The sequence below is a fragment of the Micromys minutus genome, assembly GCF_963924665.1.
Source record: "Micromys minutus genome assembly, chromosome: 6".
In the NCBI taxonomy this organism is placed as follows: Eukaryota; Metazoa; Chordata; class Mammalia; order Rodentia; family Muridae; genus Micromys; species Micromys minutus.
The window spans coordinates 62,452,680-62,475,902 of record NC_137975.1 but is presented as its reverse complement, the minus strand read 5'-3'; the positions used below and the strand labels follow the sequence as shown (position 1 = coordinate 62,475,902).

The 23,223-nt window shown below is 40.6% G+C and overlaps 1 protein-coding gene across 5 annotated transcripts in view; it reads right to left on the bottom strand.

The window, feature by feature from the left end:
- The window catches only part of LARP4B (La ribonucleoprotein 4B), a 77,168-nt gene that overhangs the window by 22,788 nt on the left and 31,157 nt on the right, over nucleotides 1-23,223 (bottom strand). For 2 of the 5 annotated variants that reach the window (XM_080918572.1, XM_080918573.1), the window contains exons 1-7: nucleotides 18,933-22,037; nucleotides 12,842-12,989; nucleotides 12,477-12,617; nucleotides 6,986-7,067; nucleotides 5,202-5,338; nucleotides 3,207-3,310; nucleotides 762-872 (exon numbers count right to left, since the gene is read on the bottom strand). In XM_080918572.1, the coding sequence (XP_080774698.1) occupies nucleotides 762-872; nucleotides 3,207-3,310; nucleotides 5,202-5,338; nucleotides 6,986-7,067; nucleotides 12,477-12,617; nucleotides 12,842-12,989; nucleotides 18,933-22,010 (3,801 nt within the window). In that variant the 5' untranslated portion in view covers nucleotides 22,011-22,037. Of the gene's footprint in view, nucleotides 1-761; nucleotides 873-3,206; nucleotides 3,311-5,201; nucleotides 5,339-6,985; nucleotides 7,068-12,476; nucleotides 12,618-12,841; nucleotides 12,990-18,932; nucleotides 22,038-23,223 lie in introns of those variants that run through there. The other 3 variants (XM_080918575.1, XM_080918576.1, XM_080918574.1) reach the window with 2 other exon arrangements.

The window sequence follows — 23,223 nt, the reverse complement described above, 5'->3', positions numbered from 1 at the left end:
TTTTAAGTATTAATAAATACCATATGACCATATGAGCACCCCCACACTACAAGCTACTCCTCAATTCCTACAAAAAGGAATACTGCTCCCTCCTATTAATCCCAATTAGAAACTGAGATTGTGTAATGTAGGAAAGGAAGTGATTAAAAGCAAAGCAAAGGAGACCGAAATGCTGTGCTGATAGCACTACGCAGGCCTATGTTCATCTAAACTTTAATCTTTACCAAGCCCCACTCCATGCAGAGGTTCCTCGGTTTCGCCTTTGCTTGCCCATCTGGCTCACTGGGCAGGCCAAGGCCACACCACACAGTGAGTGCCTCTACCTTTCTGGCCTTTTAGGTTTGTGTTTTTTCTTCTGACCCTCTGCTTGTCATGCTTAGCATTTCAGACTCGGTATGCTTCCCTAGGTCAGACACCTCCTCTAAGAGCACAAAACTTCTCAACGCCTTTGAAAGCAGTTCGCCACACAATGAACACTGCCTCACTCAGATTTAGGTTCAAATTTCCCTACTTTGCAAACAACAATTTTCCCCAGATATGAGAGCAGATTTGATATCCCGCAACTACTTACTCATAACACACTTAAGAAGTAATGTGACTTTCAGTATTGCTACAAAACATACCTGTGAGTTCCTAGACTTCATTTTCTCTGGACTTAACATGGTGTTGCTATAAAGACCTCAATGTCCTAACTTCTGCCGTACACTGATGGAACATGAGTACATTACGGACTTCACAGGTTGGCAGAGGAACACACTTACCTGCTGTGCATCAGCTTCTGTTTCAAATGTAATAAACCAATTATCATTATAGGCAAATTCACAGTTTATAAATTTTGGTAAGTTATCTCCTTTAAACAGTGCTTCTACTTCCTGCAGAAAACAGAGAAGTGAGAAATTAGTCCTCAGCTATGCTGCTTTTTGTCCTCATCAAACTAGTTTCCTCTCATGCTCTGAAGCAGCTGCAGGCCTCTTTCATCAACACTTCAAGAGCACCCAGGGATCACATGCCACAGAGAAGGAAGAAATCTCTGACAGCTTTCCCTACTCACAAGGAACTGGAATTAATACAACAGTGGGGCCTGGAATGTAGCACACTGGGAAGCATGCCCTGCCTAGTGTATAAGAAACCCTGTGTTTGGTCCCCAATACCACATGCACTGGGCACTGTGGTACATGTTTGTCATCCCAGCACCCAAGCTAGAAGGACACCAACCAAGTTGAAGGCCCTCCTCAGCTACACAAACTTCTGTGCTAGCCTGGGGTACATGATCCTTAACAGAAGAGGATGGGGACAGGGAAGAAGAACAAAGGAGAGTGGAAAGAGAAAGAAAAGAAGGGAAAGGAAAGGAAGGGGAAAGGAAGAAAAGAGTCTGAAACATTGTATTTCATCAGCAGGCTAATAAATATACAAGTTATTTTAAAATATAGTCTGAAAACTAAAAATATTAGCTGAACTTCTGCTTCTGGCCAAGTTGAACTAGATTTATGGTCCCAAGTGACTCATGTAAAAAGATAAAACATGTGCTATATAAAGCTTTTTAGATACCTGTCATTAGCAGGCCAGGAGAGCCTTCCCTGACATAATATACAGGGGCCAACAGCACCCAAGCCTAGGGTTTCCAGGTCGGAGAATGGGCAAGTCTCCATAGCTTTGTGGAGGGTTCTTGAGGTCATTAGCCAGAAACAAAACTAGAGTGGTCATGTAGAGTAACCCTATGACCTGCTCACTGGGCAGCTGGGCTGGGAAATCCTTCTTAACCCTGAGAGCAGAAAAGCAACGGGACAAGACTGGACCCCGTAAAAAGGCTGTTCACAAATGTGCAGGAACTAAACTGGTACCCAGTGATTTTTTTATCCTTTTCTGTTGTTGTTGGAGCCGGGCATCTTGCTGTTTAGCTCAAAAGAGCCTTGAATGGCCTTTCCTGCCTTAGTCTTGAGCAGTTCAAACTACAGGTACACACACCACACCAAGGAACTCAGCTGAATTTCAGAATATTTATTAGAATATATTTGAAGTTTTTAGCACCCACCAAATAAACACATAAAGAAATAGAAAAGGCTGCCTATAATGAAAAAGATCAATTAGATTAGCTTTAAAATAATACAAGTGACAAACACCAGAATTATTATTGAATGTCGGTTTCAAACGCTCAGAAAGAAAAACCCTGAGAATGAGAAGTCTAGAATAAAAAACGTCAAACTGCTTAAACCAATGATACAATTTCCCAGTTGTTAGAGAAAAAGAGAGGAACAAAGAGATAACTTGGCAGATTTTTTTTTTTTTTTTTTAGCAGCAACAATGCAAGCCCAAGAGAATGTGTTTAAAACATAGAAATTGGGGTGCTGAGGAAAAGAGCACTCCCTTCCAATAAAGAAACTTTACTAATTCTTCCCCTAAAACCAAACAAACAAAGCCTTAAGTAAGCTCTAAATCAGGATTCTCTCAAACATACCAAAGATGAGCAAGTTGTTTGCAGTACCAATAGATTTGCACAAGATCTCTCAAAGGAATCAGGCAAAAGAAAAAAACAGAACCTGCCTGAAGGACTAAATTCAGGCTTGTCCAACCATTATGACATTCAAACCAAGTGATATCATCAGCAAAATTCATGCTTAAGAATCATGCAGTTGACTTATAAAAGAAACACACACCCCACCCTATCATGTTTGCAGTAGGTTTACAGTCTTGTTTTGGATGGCATTCTAAATTATCCCCAGCTGCATGCAGCTGGTAGGCTACAGGTGGACATGCCTGAAAGCATGGTAAATATTTGGACCAGTCAGGGTGGTACATACAGGAGCCTGAGGCTGGAGGATCATGAGTTGAAGGCCAGTCCGGACTATACATAGTGAAACCTGTCCTCTAGAAAACCAAAAACCAACCAACCAACCAAACAAACAAACTGGAACAACAAACCAACAGATGCAAACAGAACAAGATGTAAAGTCTTTAAGACCCACACCATGTAGCCTCCTCACCCATTACATATCTAAACCTATTTCATTTTTAATTTCTCAATACTGAAATATAAGAACCCCATTATGATAAAATTTTAAGTGTATAAAGGGGTTTCTTTCTACAAGTGAATCACATTGTATCTATCAGTGTTTATATCCTGTAAAAAGGTGTAACCAGATACATAAACAAAACCAACAGCAACAAAAACCTCAGAGAAATGTACCACAGGTGGAGGGACCACTTACTTCCACAGGGGTAGACTCAGATATTTCACGCAGTATCACTATGCACCGGTTCTGATTTGGCCTTACTTTCTCTCCTTTCTCATCCACTTGGACTAAAGGTAAAGCTGTGAAGGGGAGGAAAAAGGTAAAACATATATTACAGGATGGTTCTCCCACAGAAGGTGAGTTACCAAACATACCAGAGAAACTTGTATACATGGTGTATTATTAAAATGTTCAAACCCAAACAAACTACCAAACACTTTAAAGCTATTTTTTTTTTGTTAAATTTTCAAAATGAAGGAATATGCACATTTAAAAGATCCTGTAAGAGCTACCAAATATACACACAATGAGGTGATGGCTGTAGATCAAACAGATCAAATTCTAGAAGCATGAGACATGGAGTTAATGGTTTTCTCCTTTCTACAGTGAAAACCAACAACTTCAATCGGTGGCACTGGGGGTAATACTAAGAATAACTCCACAGTCTTAGTGCAGTATAAACAAACACAGCCAACGTGCTGATCTTTTAAACTAGATCCAGCAGAACAAACTCACCCACCCCACACCCCCAGTATGTGTTCTAAACGGCAATATGGAAAGTAAACTACTGTCTTGGGAAATGTCATATAATGCCTCAAAGTCCTACTGATAATTATGTTTAGCAGTTCTTTAGCTTTTTCTATAGACAGAAAATCGAGAAACCAGTTATGGCTGGTTCAATCAGGTAAAGGTGCTAGTTGCTCAAGCCCAATGATTCAAATTCAATCCCTAAAACTCATAGGAAAAGAAAAATCAAGTTCCAGAAGTTACCCTGACCCCCATGTGCACACATCCACATGGTACAAACAAGCACACAAGTACCACCCACTCACACTAATGATAATTTTTTTTAAAAGTCTTTTAAATCCAATTAAGTTCTAATGGAAGAGAGTAATCTTTTAAAATTACTGCTAACAAGTGCACACAGAAAAATTTTGAAATGACCGTCTAATCAATGAGTAGGGACACAGGGCAATATAGACACATATCTACAAAAAAAGCTGGTTGGTAGAATTAAGACTTTATTTCAGACACAGCAATGTCCAATCACTCAAATGTTTGTAAGCAATATGAGCATGTGTGGGGTAGAGCATACCACGTTCTTTGTGAGAAAGCCACTACAGCTAGACCACACAGATATCATTCTCAAGGGAGGGAACAGGGAAAAATACCTGGAATTTTTAGCTTGAGTATAAAAAGTGAGTTTTTATAATATAAACAATCTGCTTTAAAAGGAAATGGAAACATCACAGCAAGTGTATACAGAGAGCACCTCAAGGCCAGCAAAGCTGAGAGGAGCGGAAGCAGCCTTAGCCTCATGGTTGTGACGTCTCTTGCCATGTGTCAAAACTAACTGGCTACAACCTTTAAATACTGCACTTAATGTCAATCACATCTAAGGTGAGGTTATTTTCTCTTTTAAGAAAATAAACTGGAAAAGGTAGCGAAGTCTCCAAAATCAAGTAGAGTGCAAATAAATCACAATTTTACTTTAAGAGTCTTTATCTCCTGAAGTGCCTGTGGATTTAAACACTGTGTAGTATTTAAACATTCACTGTATGTGCCAAATTCTGGAGAAACAACTTCATTCCCAGTATCTTTCTAAGGAAAAAGTGCAACAATATTTCATCAAAGCTTAAACAAAAAGTTGGAAAGATAATTCATTTAGTAGCTAAACCAATATATTTTACTTCAGAAATGTTATTATTTGTTTTGGTTTTCATTAATTTAGCAAGTGTCTTTACAGCTCTCTAATGAAAAGATTCTTTCTCTCTTCCAATTTCTCATTATCTTTGAGACCTTTCACTGCAGGCTCAATCAATGCTCCTGTTATAGGGAGCCTGTGAAAGGAAAGGAAGGATCTAATTTATCCCCAAATCCTACTTGATGACCGTTGGTGGAAAGAAGGTTTATAATATAACAGATAATGTCAAGACAACAATCGTTGACTTTAAATCATTAACTACTTACATCTTAGCACTTCAACAATCAAATCCACATCCGTACTGAGTTTCTTGATATGGTCAAGGTTAGCTACCGTTGTAATTGGCACATACTGATCACTGTCCATCTGGGATATAAGGTACATGTCGCTGGCAAGATTCTCCCTGTTGAAAGAAAGCAAACTCTTTTAACTGATACTTGCTTAAAAGAACTTTCACTTCTGAGAGGGAGGGGGGAGGGAGAGAGAGAGAGAGAGAGAGAGAGAGAGAGAGAGAGAGAGAGAGAGAGAGAGAGAGAGACCCTGTTTTTTTTGTTTTTTGTTTTTGTTTTTTTTTTTTATTAATTTATTATGTGTACAGCTTTCTGTCTGCATGTATGCCTGCAGGCCAGAAGAGGGCACCAGATCCCATTACAGATAGTTGTGAGCCACCATGTGGTTGCTGAAAATTGAACTCAGAACCTTTGAAAGAGCAAACAGTGCTCTTAACCTCTGAGCCACCTCTCCAGCCCCGAGAGACCCTGTCTTAAAGGAAAAAAAAAAAAAAAAACAAAAAACAAAAAAAAACCAAAAATCAAAAATCAAAACAAAACAGTAACTCAAAACCTAAAGACAAACCAAAAGAGGATGAAGTTGTAGTTCATCTTTGGACAATGTTTGAGTAATTTATTTAAAAGTACATGAATTTTTTTTCTTCTTTTACAATAGGGAAATCTAGTTAAATGAATGAGGAAGCCACAAGAAATACAAAAGGCCAGAAGAAAGTCAGTACCCCAAATGTGCCATACTGTCTGGACACATGTTAAAGGTACTGAAAGTTTTGGCTTCTAGGCAGCCAGAGCTATTAACAATAAACAGGATTAGCACCTTCAGCCAGGGCAGAAGGAAAACCATACACCAGCAAATAGAACAAGATGTACTACTTCCTGGCTTTTCGGCCAAAGAAAATGTTTCCTGTGAATCATCAGGGGAAAGGCCATATGCAATACAACACACAGTCTCAAAAACACCACAAAACAAAAACACAGTACTGGGCTCCACAGCCTTCCTTCAGTGAAAACCACATGAAAGGAGCCTGCTCACCGGTCCCTCCTCAGAGGCCTCACTGGTAGCTACGAAAGGGCTACACCAAAGTTTTTAAATGGCGGGGAACGGAGCAGAGCTTCACAACTTTGACAAAAGTATCTTTCATTTTTACACCATGCCATTTGCTAAATTAGTAATTTACTAAGTTGTGATAAAGGGAAGGTAGAAAGGATGCCTGGACATTGTCCCTTTATCTTAAATGGGCCTTCTTGTCTTTGCAGGACCTCCATTCAGACATGGTGGTGTCCTCAGAGCTACAGGGAACTTCACTTGTAGCCAATTACTTACCTTCACACTCAACCCCATCCACATGTCTACTTTTATCACTAGCACAAAAGTTCAACATTTTCCAACAAAGTGTCATTTAAGGGAAATTAAGACAAACATGCATCTAAAGGCAAGCACCATATAAACAAAGTAGCCACTAGAGCTGTGTTTGGGCCATTCATCTGAAAATCCTATGGCATGCTGTGCATGTGCAGAAATCCGTAGTCGAACAGTGGTCCGGACAATCATCACCAAGGTGCATCTGAGGCAAACTCTAGGGATCCCTGACCTGATGGTCACCCCTAGTTCTCTACAGCACTTCTTATGAGTAAACAGGCATGTCATTAGGTATTTATACACACACTACTGTGGGGAAAAAAAAATCACACTTGAAATCAATAGTCAATGTGTAATACAAGAGATATCAGACACTAGGAAAAAAAATCACTAATAGCCTTACCTAGACAAGCAGAATTCCAATGTTTTTTTAAGTACTTCTCGAGGGTCTTCTTCCTGGCTTTCTGGTTGAGACTCATTTCCTCCTATTCAGGGGAAAAAAAATGGCTTAAAATTTACCAAGGAGGTGGGTAATTCAGTACAGCCTTTCAGTGCTTTCACCTGCGTATCTGCACAATAACACAAAAAGTGCTATCTTACCTTATCTTACCTGCTAACAAAAAGTAGACCATGTAAAACAAAACAAACACAATAGCTGAGAAAACAATGACATTTCATTAGCCAGGTCTAGCAGTCACTGTCAACATAGCTGCCACAGGCTTCCTTGGTGCTTTGCCTTAGATTTTCAGGTAACAAACAAGCACTCTGACTCTAAATAACAGTAAATTCAAAAGAAAGATCTAAAACAAAGAAAGCATAAATACAGGCAAAACTAAACCACCCCAGATGGAAACTAAAGAAAGCTGGAGATTGCTGACACACGGGCCATTTGTTCTATGAGAGCTGTAAATGTTCCTTCCCAGCTGGCAAAGGAACAAAGTTTATTAGAGTTCTTTAGTTCATTCTTAGGACACATGAGCTGTACATCTGGAGGAAACTGTTCAGGAAATAATGTTTGGGGGCACCATAGGTTATTTATGTGAACATGGTCACAGACAGCAGCAGCAGGTGATGCTGGCTGAAAGCCCCTGCCACCTGTAGCACTCAGGACAACTTGGGAACTGATTTAGTATCACTGATTTGAAGGCACTGGAACACTAAAAGTGTTTGCACATTAGTCAGCCAGGAGAACACAAAGGACACTTGTACTCTAAAAGACAAGGTTAGACTATGAAAAGGCAGACAAGGTGGAGAAATTCAGAACAAATGTAGAGGAGACAGTTCACAACAGTGTCATACTGAGAATTCACAAAATACATCTTCACTAGCAAAAAGAACCAATGAATAAAGCACACATGACCGTGAGACTTGAAAGTGAAAACATGGTTTGTCAATCCCTGATCTGGAGACTTTCCCAGGTTATCGCCTTTAAACTCACATTCCAATCTCCATACTGAAGAGACAGAAACTGTCTGAAAGAAGCAAGGCCCCAGCTCTCAGGAGGCCAACATTCCACGGACAGAGGCAGACAATGGACAACTAAAGAAGCCATTGGCAGCATAGTGAGACTCGGTGACTCAGAGGAAAACAGCCCCGACCTGGGGCCAGAGCGGCATGGTGCTGCCTTCCATAGAGGTGGCATCTGAACGGATGGAAAAGAGTGCGTGAGGGGAGTGGAGTTCCTGACAGAGGCCCAGTGTCATCAGACAGCAAGGAAGCTGGTACAACTGTGGAGTGAAGGAACTCCGTAAAAAAGAAAGTCACAGAACAAAGCATGTATGCCTCAGGTCAAGGAGGTTGTTCAAATTTTAATTTGAATGTGACTGGGAACCAATTTGGGGCAAGACATTTTGGAAAGACCACCATGGCTACATGGTACAGACAGAAGTTGTGAAGTCACAGCAGTATAATCAAGAGGCTAACTCAATCACTGAGGGCAGACCACCATTCAGGGCTCAAACCACAGCATGCCAAAGCCAAGTGAGAAAGCCAAAGGCCTGCCATTTAGTTCAGGAGTGTGCCAGTGTTCCGCTCTGCAGCAATAAAAAGCCAGTGACTACAGAGATGCAACTGGGCCATGAAGACTGCCATGCAAACCTATTGTGAGGTAGACAGGAGAAGAAGAGAATGATTCAGTAGGTGAAGAAAGCACCAACAAAAATGACTTGGGAGGCTGGGGAGATAGCTCAGTTAGTATGTGCCTTTGTGCAGGCATGTGAGGACTTGAGTTTAACCGCCTGACCCATGTGAGCTGACTATGAGGTTACACACTTATAATCCCAACACTGGCTGGGAGTTGGGGCGGAAGCAGAGACAGGGAGATCCTTGGAGTTTGCCAGCCAACTCTTCAGCCTAATCAATGAGGCTCAGCTCCCACTGAGAGACCTGGTATGTCTCCTGAGGAACTTACACTGGAGGTTGGCTTCTAGCCACATGTATATATATTCATGTGCAAGACATGTACCCACACATGCACACACACAAACATGCCCACGCACACAAACACACAGAGAAAATAGGTGAGAGTGGGATGAAATATAGCTCATAAAAGCTATGGAGCCTGTTAAAGGCATAAGTCTCAAATACCTTAGGGAAGAAAAAAACAAAAAAACCCCACCCCTGGGGCTGGAGAGACGGCTCAGAGGTTAAGAGCACTGGATGCTTTTCCAGAGGTCCTGAGTTCAATTCCCAGCAACCACATGGTGGCTCACAACCATCTAAAATGAGTTCTGATGCCCTCTTCTGGCATGTAGGTGTATATGCAGATGTACAAGAGTACTCATATACAAAACAAATAAATCCTTTTTTAAAACAACAGAATGACGAAAACCGACCTAGCACAAAGTGGTGTAGCAGTGCGGGAGGTTCATCACCGTGCAGGTAGACAGTAAGTGTGGCGGGGAAGCAAAGACTACATGGTGAGAGAGGAGAGCTCGGAAGGACGGGCTGTGGGACTGAGTGAGACTCCGATGACTTACCACCAGCGAGACGTAAGTACAAGGACTGAGAGTACTTTCTTTTTAAAAACAACATTAAAAAAAATAAATAAACAAACCCGTGTTTCCCTAGACACCACTCCTCAATCCTAACTATGGACTTTAGCAGACTGTCAAGGTCAGCAGCTACATCGTTAAGTTTCTTTGACAGTCACCAAGTGTGCACTTCGGTCACATGGTGAAAATGGCACTTTATCGTTGTGGATTTCTCTTTATTCCACAATATAAGCATGGGGATGGAAAATACATCGGAAGACTTCCAAACAGGAGAAACAGAGCGCATGGCGGCTCCTCTCAAAACTGTTAAGATTACCAGACAGAAAGTCTAAGCACTGCTAAGAGTGAGGAGCCTATGAAGACAGCAGTGTCTGGCATCAATGTGAGAAGAGGCTTTTGGTCCAGGGAGGACATGTTTTCCCAGTGTAGGGGAATGACAGGGCAATGGGGTGGAGAGGGTGATTAGGAGCGAGTGCACCTTCCTGAAGACAAGTGGAGGGGGATGAGGGATGAAAGCGGGGTTTGGGGGGGTTGATGTTGTTCTTCCCATGAGGTCGCAACCCCTTTCAGCTCCTTAGGTCCTTTCTTTAGCAACCTCATTGGGCTCCTCGAGTTCAGACCGATGATTAGCTACAGGCATGCTCTCAGCTTTATCTATATGACTCTGACATAGTCCCTGAGGGGTCATCTCTGTCTGGTTCCTGCCAGTAAGTACTTTTTGGAATCAGTTATAGTGCTTGGATTTGGTGACTGCATATGTAGTGAATCCCTGGGTGAGGCAGCTTCTGAGTGATCTTTTCTTCAATCCCTGCTCCTCTATTTGACCTTGCATTTCCTCCCATGAGAGTTATGTTCTCTTTTCTAAGAAGGACTCAGTCACCCCCATTTTGGCCTTCCTTCTTTTTGAGCTTCATATAAAACACTCTTTAAATGGGATCTCTGTATCATTGCATCTAAGGCTCACGTAGCGTGAATGAAGACGGAACGCACTGCCAAACAGTGTCTTCGGCACATGACACGGCACTGCACTGACCTAACTGCGCTGGGGTGACCTGTGCAATATTGAACCTGTTAGTTTCATTCGTCACGAATGGGAGGGAGACCACTGATAAGCCGCCATCGTGCCAGTGACTGAGCCTCAATTCACATTTACAAAAGTGACCCTAATCAAACTCAGTGGGTAGGACACCAGAGTCAGAAGGGTTACTGGGAAGAAGAGGGTTTTTGTTTTTGTTTTTGAGGGGAGGAGGGGTTATGGGGGTGAAAACAACATCAGTTCATACATGTATTAAGCTGCCAAAGGATAATAAAGAATAACATTTTTAAAAGAATAGAGATGCTTGAGACCTAGAGTCATTATGGAAATCCATGGTGACATCCCTGGGGGCTCTGCTAGCCACGGCATGGAGAGAGGCTGCCTGTGCTCATGGGACACGCTGACCCACGCAGTGGAGAGCTTCCACACTTGCTCCTTCCTCAGCCTTCCCTCATTGCTTCTAGCCCACAGTGTTGGGGACGGAATCCAGTGCATGTGTTAACACTTTACAAACTGATAGGTTTTGTAAATCACACCAAAAATAAAACTGGAGGTAAGGAATTGTTTTCCCATTACCCACAAACATTTCATACTGGCACATACCCTAGTTTCAAAAGAGAAAGTCTGTTTTTTTTCTTCCAAAAATAGCTTTAAATACCCCTTTTACAAAGAACAAACTCTTTTGAATTTAGAATTTCCAGACATGTTTTAACGACATTTTATTTTTGATACTATCTACTTTCTGTCTTTCCCAGTTTAAGATTTAGATGCAGTCTAAACTTTAAGCTATTGATTCCTTTCAGTTTACTATAGGATTCCCCACCACTTGTATATACAGTGCCCATTACTTTCTTTTTTGAAATCTACTTTAAACACTTTAAATGTCTAGTATTCTTCCCTCGTTTTGTAACCAAAAAGTCAACTTCATCATTACTCACATTTATCCCAATGTTTTGTCATTTTCCAATTATTCACCAGTTAGTGGTGGGTTAATGAGGAAGAGCTGATCAATCAAATTGCTAAATGCTGGTGAACCCTTGCTTATATGGAGGTTTAAACCACCTCATATTCCATATTCACTAATTCTATCTCTACTAAATATTTCATATTTACTAGAAAGCAATGTGGTTTGATTCTTTTTCCTTTATAAATTCTTATTCATTTGACCAGTTTAAAACAGACCTAGTGTTTTAAAAACAAATTTCCTACTTAAGGCAACACTGAATGTTGTCGTATTTGAGAGTCTTAAACTATATGAGGTTCTCTCACAGCAGGGTCCTGGCATCTTTGGGTCTGCCAACCCCGTTTCCTGCTCACTAAGATAATGCTGTCCTCTATTTCCAAATGCAGTGAGCAATGCAGACCAAGGAGACAGGCCTGGGTTTAAAGCCTGAGGCAATTACAGGCGGCAATAGTAAGAAACAAAAATAAAAAAAGGAAAAATGTATCCACTAGGCTGGCTTCCCCAAGTTCGTCTGTCTGTCTGCCTTCCTTCTTTCCTTCACCCTGTACTAACAAAGGGGACACAGTTCAAATCTGGCTTCCAAGGCCTTTATCCACTGCCCTATTGTATCTCTAACTCTCAGCCCACCCAACCTGCCTTACCCTCAATTCTCACACTAATTCTCCATCTCTGTCTTGACACTTCATCCAATGAAAACCCTTGTGCTTCTTGTACTCAATGTCATTTTTCTCAGAAGCCACTTGACTTTCCTCTCCAGGGTTTCACTTCTTTATCCACCAGTTTTAAGGAACATTTAACAGAGGCAAAAAAAAGTACATTGTTTAAAGAAAGACCAAGAAACTAACATTTAAAATTAAAATCCCAAACTCTAAGGGAAAACAAAGTCATGCAGCCGGCTTACCTGTATCATTGTTCTCAGGCAGAGGTTCGTATTCTGAGTGGTCCAGAGCCAGAGTGCTCATGTCTGTCTGCTCTGCCTCCTGTGCGTCTGGGAGCGCTGCATTCTCACGACTTTTGTCACCATCGCCATTGGCATCCAATCCTAGAATTGCAGTTTTATCCCAAGAGGATGTGTCACAAGAATAACTTTCTCTTAAAGCAGAGCTTACTACATGGCATTACTCAAAGTTTTTAATTGGATTGTAAAAGCTCCCAAGGCTCTAAATCCATCACAAACCACACAGATGGGAATGAAGACAGACTAACTAACATGCTGAGAGAGGCAAGGGCTGAACTTAACAGCAGGCTGCTCCAGGCCCAACTCACCCTGCTGGTCACAGTCTGTACGATGACCGGGAGCCTCCTCCCATGCAGCGTTCACACCAACAGCTGCACTACTTGCTTCCAAATGTAACATATGAGTCCCCCATACTTTTGCATTAGGGTTTAGCTCTGAAACCTTAGTTGTTGGGACCTGGAAAAAAATTTCATATGTAAGTATTTTTATCCTAAGTTCAACAATTGCTGTCTTGTTAGTTTATAGTAAAAACCAACACAAAATTTAAGACAGTTTAGGCTTAAAAGGCCAAGCCTAGCTAGTCACACACACCTTTGGGATTTAATGAGGCTCAAAAAGAAACAAAGCCGATGCAGTCAGAACTCCAGCTAAGTCACACTTACAGTTTCTTCTAAGCCCAGGGTTTGCTACACACTGCAAATGACAAAACCCCTTCATTTCACTAAGTTCAGCCTCAAAACTGTATAACCTATGATTTCCTGGATGACCCTAACGCAAATCTCAATTTATAGGTTTACAAATTCAATACAATGGAAATGGAAACATCTAAACTATAAAGCTCTAAGCACTAAGCAAGAGATAGAAAACCAGAGCTCCTCCTAGCAGCTAGACTCCAGAAGCACCAGAGAAAGCCAGAGCATCACTAAGGCAGGAGGGCACCTTACACTCTCGGTAGAGCTACTTGCTCCCATTCCCGAGAGTCGCCCTATCCTCTTGGCAGCTTCAGAACAACTACCCAGAGCTACCACAGGAGGCTGCCAGTGATGCTGATACTTCTAGTCGAGGCTTCTCACCTGTGCTAATGCTGCTGGGGCTTGAGTCTAATACACTACAGACAGCTGTGCAGTGACTTAATGTCAATACACATCACCTGGAAATGACTTCTGCCAGTCTCGCTTTTTAAAGTGAATAGAATCTTCCTATTTGGCAGTGGATGAATACATAAACAATATTTGGTGGTGAAAGGGTAAAATGTAAAGTGACACTCAGGCTCAGAACAGCTATTCAATTGCACAGAAGTTTGTTGAGGTTTTTACATCTAGGGTCTGCTTAAATCTCCATATTTTTTTATTTATTTACAGGTATTTTAATTTTAAAAATAAAAAAATCAGATGTTAATAATAATAATAATAATAGTGATTGCTGGAATAAAACACTTGTCATGATGCCTGGTACACACTGGGCACTAACTAAAACATTAGCTCACTGGTTACAATGACAATCGCAGTATCCCAAGCTCAGATGCTGCAGACTTCACCCAAAGGCTGTCCAGCTCGGAGCTCGGAGTATCAGAGCAAACACTCTTACAGGATCACCACTTCTTAGGCCTTGTTCAACTCCAGACACATCAACTGCTGGCTGTTTCTAACACACCAGCCTTTCTCTACTTCGGCCCAGTTTGTCTAGCATACCCTTTCACTTCCTTCTGGGTCTGATAGTCTTTGTTCATAACTTTACAGTGTATACACCTTATAATATCCCTCACTTTGTGGATACTCTCCATTTCCTTTTGTTTTCCCTTGATACAAACAAAGTCTTTCTTCTACTTTCATGTCCCGAATTCTTCCCCAAACCAGCAAAACATCCCAGCAGCAGTTATTTCCCAAATACTAACTCCAATTTGCCACTGCACCCTTTCAACAAGCCACTTGCCTTTTGAGCACACCATCAGCCATGGTACCCTGAAGTAGACGGGACAAGGGGTCCTAGTTCAGGGTGTACCTCAAACTAGTGTTCTAAGCTGGGAAGCATGGAGATTTTTAATTATAAACCGGGAGATTTCACAAAAATCCACTGTGTCTCAGACAAGGGGAAATGCCAGTGAAAAACCCTAAAACTGCTTCTAATACTGCAAGTAGAAGGCTGCTGAGCCAAACAGTATTCACATTCATTCTCTCTTTTTTTTTCTTACAACTTTATTTAAGAAATCAGAGATACATGTACAGATTTTTAAAAGGCATTTTGGCATAAAACTATATGAATATATTTTTGTCAGTACTTGATTTTTTTTAAAGGTTTGATAATATTCATTGAAATCTTACTAGTTCCAATGAGCATAAAGTACATATAAAACAAAACGTAACATGGAAATAGTCAAAGTTTTCTTGGTGTATAGCACCCTCTCCGAGTGGGGTACACCTAGACCTTAAATCATTAATAACTCAAGAGCTAAGAAGATAGCCTTGTAGCAATTTTTGGTTGTATACTTCTAAAGCTCCTTATGGCTAGCCAACACTCCCCTCTGTATGCCTCAACTCTGGCCTTCTGCTACTGCCACTTACTAGGCAATAACTAAACCACAATGCCCACAAAACAGATACCTAAGCAAGTACCCATCTGGAGTTCTTTACTTTGGTAAGTATTTCCAAAAATGCCATAATTTTCCTCCAAGTAAGTGTAAGCAATAAATACCGATTCTTTAATCACAATTAAATTCACCTTTGGTATCTGGCTTCTTTGCAAAAGGCCAGTCTCATCTCTTCTCTCTCAAACCTGTCTAACAAGGACATCCTACACACTCACAGGCGTGGCTCTGTGAGTACTGTGCTAAGTGATCAGAGCACAAAGGCTGGTACCTAAGCACCACAGAGCTAAAACGTATACTGAAACTGTATCTCTCTCTCTCTCTCTCTCTCTCTCCACACACACACACACACACACACACACGCATGCACACAACGTTTTAACAACTTTACCAAAGTTTAACTTGTGTATTTTTAAAGATTCCCATATATTTAGTTTTCATGACTTTGGATTCATAAAATCATCAGAATCCTCCAAAGAATCTGTTGTTTTAATTATAACTATTATTATCAATATTATTGTACTATTCTCTATAATAGAACTTATTTCTCTTTTTTCCTCCTTGAATATCTACATAAATCACTTTTTGAATTAGGCTCAGTTCTCTTCCCAGTACCCTAAAACACAAAAGTCAAGTTTTTCTATTTCAGTTTCATTCAATATATTAACAGACTCTTGTCACACGCACCTACATTATACATTGTTTAAATTACTAATACCAACTAACATTAATCTTTTCAATCTTGGTGCCTTTTGTGGCCGAGCAGTATGAACAATATATGTTCTATAGTTCATAAAGAGATTACATGGCTTTCTGGCTGTTAAGTACCCACAAGCAGCACTCGAGAGTTATTACAGCAGGGCATAGTCAGTCTTCCATGGTGCCCACAGCTAGACCATATCTGTGTTCTACATGACTCTGGGGTGGTGGACACCAGACACATTTTGCTTACCACTATGGTGCTAATACACAGCAGCATTCAGAATGTAGTAGAAAGGTGCTCAATGAATACTTAACAGAGTAATAGCTCAGAAATGTACATTTTCCACAAAGTGACAACAGTTTTAGCTTACAAATGACTTGGACCCTATGGGTAAGAAATTATTACATCAGGCTGGAGAGATGGCTCAGTGGTTAAGAGCGCTGACTGCTCTTCCAGAGGTCCTGAGTTCAATTCCCAGCAACCACTTGGTGGCTCACAACTATCTGTAATGAGATCTGATGCCCTTTTCTGTTGTGTCTGAAGACAGCTACAGTGCACTTATATATAATAAAGAAATAAATCTTAAAAAAAAAAAAAGTTACATCTTGGTGTTAAAGTGACGGCTCGGTGGCTAACACTTTTCAGAAGGACACAACTGGAGAACTGGCACAGATTAAGAGCACTTGCTGCTCTTGCAGAGGACCAGAGCTTGATTCCCAGCTCCCCCATAGTAGCTCACAACTTTTTACTCCAGTACCGGGGAATCTGGAGACTTCTGACCTTCCCTAACACCAGGCATGCTGCACAGACATGCTACATAGATACATGCGAGCAAAACATTCATGCACATAAGTAAAATAAAATAAATCTAAAATGAGAAAATTTTAAAAAGGAAAGAAAGAACCAAGTGGTAACATCCAAGCCAGATATCAGAAAAGCTACACAATTTTGAGCTGTTAGTCAGAATTCAAGGAGAGCACTAACGAGATGACGCACGGAGACCCCCCAGAGCTGATGGCATCACAGCGGAGCTCCCTGCATTCTACACTCCTACTACAGTCAGAACAAGCTTAACAGGAAGGTATCGCTGCCCTCACTTCACAAGAAAACCAACAAAGAGAAAGGCCAAACATCTGCCAATGGTAATGACAGGACTATAAAATTGTACTCTAATATCTGCAAACTCAAAACATTCAAACTGACTTCTCAAAATCCACATAAGAATATTTTTATTAAACAAAGGCCAACCTATACTATTTATTTAAAAGATGGAATTTGCTTGTAGTTGTATGAAACTTGTAATGGATGATCATCAAAAACCCTAGTTTTATCTGCCTGGGTCTATGAGCCAGAATTCTTTTTTCTCTGAAATTTATGGGTTGATAACAGTTATTAAAATCAGAAACAAGCTGAGCCTAGTTGCCATGTTGTGAGGCGACTGTTCATAAAAGTCAACACTGTTTCTCTGAAGGACGAGGCATCCTAGCTGCAGGCTCTGGTGCTCTGTACATTCAAAACACTATGATGCTCTGTTTGTAAAAGTACTGTTTCACAAGTTTGTTTTACAAGGCAGAACGGCCTCACCAACGAGCTGCTGAGCACGGGGAACTGGGGGTGAGAGTGGGGAAGTAATGGGAAAAGTAAAACAGATGAGACAGTAGGGCAAACGGTGGGGATGCCGGTATCCCTGGAGTTGCCACTGCCTCTGTCCCTTTATCTACAGACACAGCTCTCAATATAGGGTGAGTTTTAAAATGTCTGTGACAAGACTTTGAAAGTAAGTTTTAAAACGAAGGCAACACCATTAAACATGACAATACCAGAAATAAGTATACTGCTTGGACAGGATGTCAGAACTGAAAAGACAGTTTAAAACAGCATATATCTTGCTTAAAGCTACAAGGATAAAGACTCAGTCTGAGTGTTGCATAAATGTACCAAACAGCAACTGATAAACAGTACACTTAACAGTAAACTACTAACTGTATACTCAAGTAAAAGATTCAAAAACAATGTGGGCACAGAGAAAAAGTAGGCAAGACAAGACTGATGGACAATCTATTTAATTACATGACTTGCTTATTCCCATCTTACAATACTCTCCTTAATATCTAAGTGAAATCTATCTCCTTTCTATTACCAGTATCTTTTCTTACTGATCTCATAAATCCACTACAAATAAACTACTGGCTGAATAAAGAAAAAAAATTCTATTTCATGTCAGCCTTTTGTGTCTATGGGTTTCATATCTACAAATTCAGCAAGTCACAGATCAAAAATATTTGAAGAGTAGGGAACCTTGTACCTCTAAACATGTTTTTTCCTTGCTATTTCCCTAAACAGGGGAGTGTATGGTATTAGATATTTTAAGTATTTTAGAATGCCATAAAGTATGCAGAAGAATAATTTTGGTACCCATAGGCTCTTGGAATCAGTCCCCTGCACATACAAAGGGATAAGTATACGCCCTTTCATTACTAATACTTTGGTATATCTGCATTATGAGCAACATTGGTCTCCAGTTGCTGAGTGGCAAGTGCATTTACTAAAGACTTCTACAAAGATGCTCATGTTAGCTACCCAGTATCGGTGGCAAAGCTTCTTCCCAACCATGGAGGTTGGGACATGAGTGATTTTTATTGAAACTAAGATTTTAGGTTTAGTTATAAGTAGCAAAATTTTCTGCCTTAGACATACTACAAAAAGGTAACATACTTAAATGGCATTTGTGTTCTGCAATTGTGACATGCTGCTGGTGACTTCAAATAATTGCTGAAACACATTACACTGCCCATGTGACAAGAATGATTCTCAGAAGAATAAGGTACACTGAGCAAAACAGAATCCATATGAAAAGGTCTGCACGATGCTGTGTGGGGGTTAATTAGTGGGGCACGCTTTAGCACCAACAGTTTACATGCAAACTCTGGCTTAAATATACCAATTAATAATGCACATTTATTTTTCACTCAAAAAAGGCTAAATTGACGCTTCATGCATTCAGTCTTTAAAAAGCATCCAGACTGCCCACAACCTAGAATTTCCATAAACACAATCAGAAGGTAAAAACTGCCCTAGCACAACACAACAAACACTGAGAAAGCATACTTACAAACTGTCCACCTCTACTTTGCCATCCCCAAACAACACCATCCTCTGACACTGGCAGCTGATAATGGGTCTGTTCCAAGGAAAATGAAGTATTTTCTAAGTACTGGGGCTTACTGTGTAGATCCTCATTAAACATTTGAGCATCTTCTGTCGTGTTTTCTGTGGCTGTGTTAGCCCAGAGATAGCCCACTTGATATCTGCCATACCCGCTTGCCAGTTCTTCTGAAAGGGCCTGACTTGCAAGCCCTCCCACAGGGTAATAGGAAAATGCATTCAAAAACTGAGCACAGAACTCTTTGGGGATACTGTGCCAATCCATTTCTGAGGGATTTTCAGATACATCCTCTGTGGGTGATGCAATGTGATCGCCACTTGGCACTTCTTGCTCTTTGCTGTCAGGTGGGATGGCAGGAATTGCCTGGGGCACATTACCAGGACTAGCTGAAGGCATATCCACTTGTATAGACTTGACATCAATCAAAGAGGAACACTCCTCAGAAGTGTCATGTGATACTGTTTGCTTAAAAGTTACCTCAAAGTTTTCTGAAAAAAGTACCTCCCCATTTAAACTGGATTCTTTAACTGTGGATTTGGCTTTTTTTCTTTTCATCTTACCTGGGCCTAAGCAACCAATGCTGTTAGGATTAATACTGTTTTTATCCAAACAAAGTTTCTTGTTCTCTTCTTTGCATGTTAGCTTTTGTTTGCTCAATTCTGAAGCATGATTACCAAAGGCATTAGAAACGTCTTTAATTGATTCATTGTTAATGAGACGCAGGTCTGGGCTTCTGTCACTGTTAGCCCATTCCTTCTCTTCAGGTGACAATGAACTGTGGTTTAAAGACGGCACAACTATAAGGTCTAGGTTTTCTTTTACTCCATCAGTTCTGTAACTGTTTTCAATTTGATTTGTTTCACAATCGGGATCTGCTGTTAAGCCAGTACAAGTTACCTTATTCCCGTTGGGCATGACCTTGCTAAAAACACTTGTTTCCCAGTTAAAGTTTGTTTTAGCACCTGACTTGGCATTTTCTATGTTCTTCTCACTGATCTCTCTATAATTAGGTTTCTGTGGTTCCTTTTCAGCATTTGCTAGTACATAGGGCCCACTAGATTGGTTGTGTAATACACCAACTAAACTCTCCACATGTACTTTATCTCCTGTTTTGTCATGGAGGCCTGTTTCTGTTGCTTCAGGAGAAGTACAAGTGAAAATAAATTCAGGGGGTGTTGCTGGGTCCCGGTGAGGCCTAGAGTGATCATTAGACGTGTCACTTGGCATTCTTTGTGAAAGTCCAAGCTTCAGGAGATGCGTCTTCTGGATCACTTCTTCTGTGTCTGATTCGCCTTTCACTTGGGTTAAGTCATCCGTCTCGCTCTGAGCCTTGTCTGTACTGCTACCTCTACAGACCTCTGCTTGACACCAACTTTCCAGCTCCCTCTTGCCATGGCTCTCAGTCTCTAAAATGCTCATTCTGCCCTCATCTTGACACATGGAACTATTTTCAGAACACAAGAACAGCTCAGCTCTGTTTGCCAGCTGAACGATTCCAGTTTCCAGATTGCTATCCCCCAGGTGTTGCTCCTTCCTACACACTGGTCCCCAGCGGGGTGCAGGATTAGGGCCATCAAGTTTGCTCAAGGCAAGTTCTTTGAAATTAGCATCAACTGGGAGATACTCACTGCCCAAGCTCTCTGAAGCTAACTTTTCAGGACTTAAATTAATCTTATTTAGACCTGACCTGCTGACACTGATGTGGAAGTAATCATTACCTTCTAGTGGCTTTTCAGAGTCATGCTCTCTTTCCATTTCAGAGTTTAAACTTTGACAAGTGCTAACTGTTGTAGCCTCAGGTTCACCAATCTCACCAACATAGGAACGATCATTTGGTAAATTAACAAGTGAATCATCCATCCGATTTCCTATTCCAGAAGCACTGATTTCTTTCTCTTCAGATATAACACACATGCATTGTAGTGAGTCACTGCCTGTGTTAACATTTAATTCAGGGAGTAGGCCAGTATTACGTAATGTACTATGTTCTGTGTGATCTTTAGGAAAATTGGCATGAACTTTTGCCCTTAGAGACTCAGCTTGCAGGTCACTGATGTGTGCTTCACCAGATGCAGCATAGTCCACCAAAAGATCAGAACTACATTCACTTTTCTCACTAAACACTTCTTTTGTTTCGTTTGGGCCAAGGACATCTTGGAGTAACAGCTCTTCCTGCTGCAGCTTTAACGCTCCTGCCCTCTGTATGGCATCTGAGGCAACACATTCTTCCCTGTTATCTAAGGGCCAATCCTCTTGGAAAACTCGGTAAGTAACAGCTGAATGGCATTCTTCTGCAGCTGTTCCATACATGGGAGTGTGCAGTTCCTCGTCCATGTTCATACTTTCCAGATCTACAGCACAAATACTATAAAACTTGTTCTCCCTTGAATTCTTACACAGTTTGTCACCAACATAAATATGGCTTTTATTTTGCAGCTCTCCAGCAGACATACCAACAAAGTTATTCCCATTTAAACTACTAATTCGACCATTTAGCACTTTTTCTATTGAAGAGGTTTTACAAGTGGCCAGGTAACACTGCAGATGGTCACTTACAAAAGTTTCCTCCTGCTGCTCAGAAGACATAGGCACATTTGAGAAAGGCTGGTCATTTTCAGAACAAGCCTGTCTGTCACTATTCATACACAGTGGGTCACTAGCAATCTCAGAATTGTCGTCAATAGCAACAGTATCTAAATTCTTGTTAATCTCATCTAAATTTTCAGACTCATAAAGGAACTCATATGTGGTAGAGGAATTAGAATTCAATGACTGCTTTGATCTATGATCCTGTTTGTGCCCAGACCTTGTAAAAACTCTAGTCCACAGAGTAGCACCAGCGGCTGCTCTGCTGGGTCCATTTTCAACATTATGAAGCTCCTCACCTTCAAGGGTATCAAGTAATGAAGATAAAGTTTTACTTATCTTGGTCTCCGGTTTCTTCTCTTCCACACATTTTTGTAACAGGCCAATTTTTTCATTGTCATTGTCACTACTGGGTTCTTTGCTGAAGCAACAGCCCATATCGAAACTTCAAAACTCACATCACAACGCTCGTCCTTTTTTGCGCCTCTACAAATGTGTCTCATACTAACTTGCTACAGTCCTGAGGCTTAGCCAACACCCCATATCAAAAATAGCTCCTTGCAAAGCAGTCACATGCTCCTGCCACTCAAACCCAAATCCTAATGACAACAGAGTCCTGTCTGACATTCATCAGACTTCTTGTGCTGAAATCCAAATGGCACATGAAATCCAAAGCTGCCGAACAGCAGGAGGGGAACAGAAACATGTTATGGTTTTCCCTTATTTTCATAAACCTAATTCTAAAAACAACTAAAGTTATTAGCACAGCCAGAGGAAATTTCAAACTTCTGGTCTTTTTTTTTATTTTTCAGTGTTTCAGTATTACCTGAATTATATTTGATAAGACAAGAGCCACCAAAAAGAAATTAGTTTGTAAAGTCCCTTTAAAGAAAAAAAATACCAGAACCTTACTCTGCAACATTTACAACTGTCAGCTGCTAGGTGGCAGGCCATAAAGTGAGGTGCTCACTGTGCAAGCCCAACAGCTTAAGTTCAATACCTAGAGGACCTCCTGACCTCCACATGTTTTATGTGGCACAGGTACACTTGCACATGAAAACACACATACACACATACACGGCGAGCATTAATAATAAAAATTCTATATTTTACAGCTACTTTAAAGTTTAATCTCATTTTCTAGCTGTAAAAATTTTTCTTAATGTTAAGGAATCATGTTGATTTTGTCAGGCAAAACAACAGAATGACAAAGAGATCCACTTTGAAGTGTTGATGGTGAAATAATGAACTGTCCAATATTTACATTAAAATACTCCAGAAAATAAAGTTCTATCTCTATGCATGTCTAGAGTGTTATATAGGATAGGACTAAAACATGAGCAGCTGAATGAAAGCTAGAGTGACTGCTAGGGTTCATGATGCCTACATTTGGATGCAAATACTATTTTCTTTACTCTTCGGATATCTGAAAATTGAAATTTAAAAAATGCACTGATATTTCTATTAAGAATTCTTCTAAAATCACTATCTACTGCTATAAAATTTAACCTGTAAGACACTGTGCTAAAAACAGGCAGTTGTCCTCTACAAACAAATGCAAGGACTGGCTATTTTCATGAATAAGAGCCTACTTACTTTGCAGACATGTAGTAGTTAAACATTCACTCAGAAACAATGTCATCAAAAGGTA